Source organism: Tachysurus fulvidraco, chromosome 7, assembly GCF_022655615.1.
Source record: "Tachysurus fulvidraco isolate hzauxx_2018 chromosome 7, HZAU_PFXX_2.0, whole genome shotgun sequence".
Taxonomy (NCBI): Eukaryota; Metazoa; Chordata; class Actinopteri; order Siluriformes; family Bagridae; genus Tachysurus; species Tachysurus fulvidraco.
In genome coordinates this window covers 30,078,442-30,083,441 of record NC_062524.1, presented here as the reverse complement: position 1 = coordinate 30,083,441, position 5,000 = coordinate 30,078,442, and the positions used below count along the sequence as shown (strand labels likewise).

The 5,000-nt window shown below is 45.1% G+C and overlaps 1 protein-coding gene across 3 annotated transcripts in view; it reads left to right on the top strand.

The window, feature by feature from the left end:
- btr01 (bloodthirsty-related gene family, member 1) overlaps window positions 1-5,000 on the top strand; it is a 9,132-nt gene that overhangs the window by 2,290 nt on the left and 1,842 nt on the right. The window contains exons 2-7 of one of the 3 annotated variants that reach the window (XM_047815831.1): window positions 589-1,257; window positions 1,330-1,425; window positions 1,970-2,203; window positions 3,125-3,272; window positions 3,876-3,917; window positions 4,880-4,921. In XM_047815831.1, the coding sequence (XP_047671787.1) occupies window positions 592-1,257; window positions 1,330-1,425; window positions 1,970-2,203; window positions 3,125-3,272; window positions 3,876-3,917; window positions 4,880-4,921 (1,228 nt within the window). In that variant the 5' untranslated portion in view covers window positions 589-591. The remainder of the gene's footprint in view (window positions 1-588; window positions 1,258-1,329; window positions 1,426-1,969; window positions 2,204-3,124; window positions 3,273-3,875; window positions 3,918-4,879; window positions 4,922-5,000) is intronic. The other 2 variants (XM_047815833.1, XM_047815832.1) reach the window with 2 other exon arrangements.

The window sequence follows — 5,000 nt, the reverse complement described above, 5'->3', positions numbered from 1 at the left end:
TTTTACACTCACAAGGTTGCGATTTTATTTATTTGTAAAATCTAAAGTAGAAGTTTTTGTATTTTTTTTACATAAAGATGGAAAGTTCCTCTGTGTCTCACTTTAACTGTGCAGCTCAGAATAATCACATAATATTTACTTATAAAAAATGTCTAATGGGGACACGGAGGCTTAGTGGTTAGCACGTTCGCCTCACACCTCCAGGGTCGGGGGTTCGATTCCCACCTCCACCTTGTGTGTGTGGAGTTTGCATGTTCTCCCCGTGCCTCGGGGGTTTCCTCCGGGTACTCCGGTTTCCTCCCCCGGTCCAAAGACATGCATGGTAGGTTGACTGGCATCTCTGGAAAATTGTCCGTAGTGTGTGTGTGTGTGAGTGAATGAGAGTGTGTTTGTGTGTGTGTGTGAGTGAATGAGAGTGTGTGTGTGCCCTGTGATGGGTTGGCACTCCGTCCAGGGTGTATCCTGCCTCGATGCCCGATGACGCCTGAGATAGGCACAGGCTCCCCGTGACCCGAGAAGTTCAGATAAGCGGTAGAAGATGAAGGAATGAATGAAAATCTATAGTTTCTTTCTTTGTTATTTCTGCAGTTGATGTCGATCCATACCATGTCCATCCCCGTGGACTTCCTGTCTGAGGAGCAGTTCTCCTGCTCTATTTGCCTGGACATCTTCACCAACCCAGTCTCCACACCATGTGGCCACAGCTTCTGCCTGTCCTGCATCACGTCGTACTGGGACAGCCGGAGCAAATCCTGCTTCTGTCCCCTGTGCAAGGAGAGTTTCCGCAAGCGTCCAGAGCTCCACATCAACCACACGCTCAAGGAGATCACTGAGCAGTTCAAGCGCATGACTGAGACCTCTGGAAGCCTCGCGATCTCCACCGATGCCCAAGGTGCTAACTCTCAGTCTCCTCGAATTACAGACAGGAAGATCAGCGGGTCGCCTCGGCCTGGAGAGCTGCCCGGAGGACTGCTGAAGGAAATGAAGAGCCGCTTCCAAAGGACATCGTCCAGCGGGAATTTGCTGGAAGCTTCTGCACCATCTTCTTCACCGCCTCCGTATGAAGCCAGCAGGAGGAGGTTCAGTGCCAGTGGGTTCGGACCAGCGACCTCAAACGGACCTCAGTGTAGCAAGCATGCGCTTAGCCTGGATATGTTCTGCAGGAGCGATCAGATATGTGTATGTGCGATGTGTGGTGAAGGAGACCATCATGGCCACGTCCTGGTGCCGGCTCGACGGGAGATGATCGTGAAGAAGGTGAGCGAGCGTTTTGATGAAAGTTTTCTTAATAATGGTCTGATCTCTGACCGTGATCTGTTCTGTGCTCAGTCTCAGTTGGGGATCATGGAGATGGAGGTGCAGAGTTTAATCACAGCCAGAGAGAAGAAGATTGAGGAAATTCAAATGTCTCTGTCTGACATTCAAGTAAGTTTCTCAGCACCTTCATTATTCTGTAGAAAGCAGTCAAAGATGGACGTGATAAAAAAAAACCCATGATGCAGACTTACAGCCCAGGAACCGCCCCAGTTATTTATTTATTTATTTTATCCATTTACAGTTACATTTAAGTCTGGATGATGTTTATGAAACAAGTCACTTCCGTTACAGCAGCTATAAACGTTCCTTCATGGTTCCTTCATCAGTCTGTCTTTATTTTCTTCATGTTTATGAGACAGAAATATGCAGCTGGTTGCATCATGTTACTGAGAAAACACTCAGGAGTGTAAAAGCCTCTGTCTTGAAGATGTGGGGAAGCTTCAAGGTTCGAAATTTACCTCGGCTTTGACTCCCACATCAGATTGGGTAAAGGTTCTTGTTAGGGAGCACAATATAAATATATATTTAATGTTAATAAATACAATCTTGTAGTAGGATCAAACCTTTTCCAGAAACCACCAGCTTCGAAGCTCTAGACCGAGTGCACCAACATCTCATCTCACTGCTGAAGGTCATCGGTTTCTCTCCTCAGGCCAATGCACAGCAGGAGGTGGAGGTTATAAGCAGCATGTTCCGTGCCTTGATCAGTTCCCTGGAGAGATCTCAGGCCGAGGTGTTGGAGATGGTGGAGATGGGCCGCGCTGCTGCAGAGCTTCGCTCACAGGCTTTCATCCGTGACCTTCAGCTAGAGCTCACAGAGCTGAGGAAGAGGAGCAGCGCACTGTCTGAGCTGTCTCAGTCCACTGACCACTTCAGCTTCTTCAAGGTCAGAGCAATCATCATCATCATCATCATCATCATCGGTTCATGCAAATAAGAAATGCACAAAGATTTATTACTTTATTTCTTTTGTTTTCCTGAATGATTCATGATCATTAAATTGTGTTTGTTCAGGAAATTAATTAACCTTAGTGATGACTTTCTTTGCTTTGATGTTTTATTGCTGCTTTATTTTTATTTTTATTTTTATTTTTTTAAACTCATCGTTAAAGTTTGAGACGAAGTAATTTTCAGTTCAGCTTTTTTAAATCAGAGACTGTCATTACGTTCACGTTCTTCTCTTCCTTTGTCTCACACACAGTTTTGTTTAGCTCATTTGGTGCAGACTGTAATGTAACGAGTCTGGTGTTCATGTCGTGTGCGCAGACTAACTGCTTTATTTGTTTCTTTTGTTCGTCTGTCAGACCTGAAGAACGTGAAGGACAGTCGTGTGAAGTCACAGTCATAAACCTTTAATTAAGCCATCATTAGCCTCAGTTTAGCGGATCTCCTGAAAAACAGCTAACTAACGAAACCATGTTTACTAATGAGAGATTAGCAGCATTTTAGTGTTTATGCATAGTTCTACCTGTATAACCTGTTGGTCTGGTGATCAGGAGTGTGTGTGTGTGTGTGTGTGTGTGTGTGTGTGTGTGTGTGTGTGTGTGTGTGTGTGTGTGTGTGTGTGTGTGTGTGTGTGTGTGTGTGTGTGTGTGTGTGTGTGTGTGTGTTTCAGATATTAAGGAAAAGAGGAAGTTTGTAATTTACAGATTAAATATAAAGATGCATTTCCTCACTTTCCAGTGTGAATGTAAGCGACTGGTTGTTGTTGTTGTTGTTGTTGTTGTTGTTGTTTATAAGCTCTTGCTGCATTTCCCCTCTAGTTCCTGAGATAATGTACAACATCACTCTGTTCCTCTCCTCACAGACGTATCCATCCCTCTCCACTGGTCCTCCAATGAAGACCTGGACTGAGGTGACTATGACCCCTGACCCCACGGCTGGAGTCGTCCTTAAAAACGTCACTCAAATGGTGGAGAAAGTGGAGGAAGAGCTAAGGAAGCTGCCGCAGAGCTGTAAACACACACACACACACACACACACACACACACACACACACACACACACTCACAGACACACAGACACACACACACACACACACGCACACACACACACACACACGATGCACACATAGACACACACAAACAGACACATAGACACACACATACACACACAACACATACACATACACAGACACACACACACACTCACACACACACACACACACACACACACACACACACACTCACACACACACACACACACACACACACTCACACACACAAACACACACTCACACACACACACACACACACACACACACACACACACACACACACACACACACACACAAACACTCACACACACACACACACACACACACACACAGACACACACAGACACACACACACTGCTGTATGTGTTACTATGTGTGTATTGATATGTGTGTGTCTGTGTGTGTGTGTGTGTCTGTCTTTGTGTGCATCGATGTGTGTGTGTCTGTGTGTCTGTGTGTGTGTTTGTGTGTCTGTGTGTGTGTGTGTGTGTGTGTGTGTGTGTGTGTATGTGTGTGTGCATCAATGTGTGTGTCTGTGTGTGTGGGTTTGTGTGTGTTACAGGTTTACATTCAGCTGTAGAATCACCTGTAAAACAACAACCACGTGAGTTTCATCTGTTTTTCTATAAACAGAAAACAGTCACAAGTGTATGTAATTTTATTAATATTTAGCAGTACATGAGATCTTTAACTCCTCTCTCTCTCTCACACACACACTCACACACACATACACACACACAAACACTCACACACACACAGACACACACAGACACACACACACTGCTGTATGTGTTACTATGTGTGTATTGATATGTGTGTGTCTGTGTGTGTGTGTGTCTGTCTTTGTGTGCATCGATGTGTGTGTGTCTGTGTGTCTGTGTGTGTCTGTGTGTGTATGTGTGTGTCTGTGTGTGTGTCTGTGTGTGTGTGTGTGTGTCTGTGTGTGTGTGTGTCTGTGTGTGTCTGTGTGTGTGTGTGTGTGTGTGTGTGTCTGTGTGTCTGTGTGTGTGTCTGTGTGTGTGTTGTGTGTGCATGTGTGTGTGTCTGTGTGTGTCTGTGTCTGTCTGTGTGTGTCTATGTGTGCATCAATGTGTGTGTGTGTGTGTGTGTGTGTGTGTGTGTATGTGTGTGTGTGTGTCTGTCTGTGTGTGTCTGTCTGTGTGTGCATCAATGTGTGTGTGTCTGTGTGTGTGTTGTGTGGGTCTGTCTGTGTGCGTCTATGTGTGCATCAATGTGTGTGTGTGTGTGTGTGTGTATGTGCGTGTCTGTGTGTGTCTGTGTCTGTCTGTGTGTGTCTATGTGTGCATCAATGTGTGTGTGTGTGTGTGTGTGTGTGTGTGTGTGTGTGTGTGTGTGTGTGTGTGCATCAATGTGTGTGTGCGTGTGTGTATGTGTGTGTGTGTGTGTGTATGTGTGTGTGTGTGTGTGTGTGTGTGTGTGTGTGTGTGTGTGTATGTGTGTGTGCATCAATGTGTGTGTGTGTGTGTGTGTGTGTGTGTGTGTGTGTGTGTGTGTGTGTGTGTGTGTGTGTGTGTGTGTGTGTGTGTGTGTGTGTGTGTGTTATAGGTTTACATTCAGTTGTAGAATCACCTGTAAAACAACAACCACGTGAGTTTCATCTGTTTTTCTATAAACAGAAAACAGTCACAAGTGTATGTAATTTTATTAATATTTAGCAGTACATGAG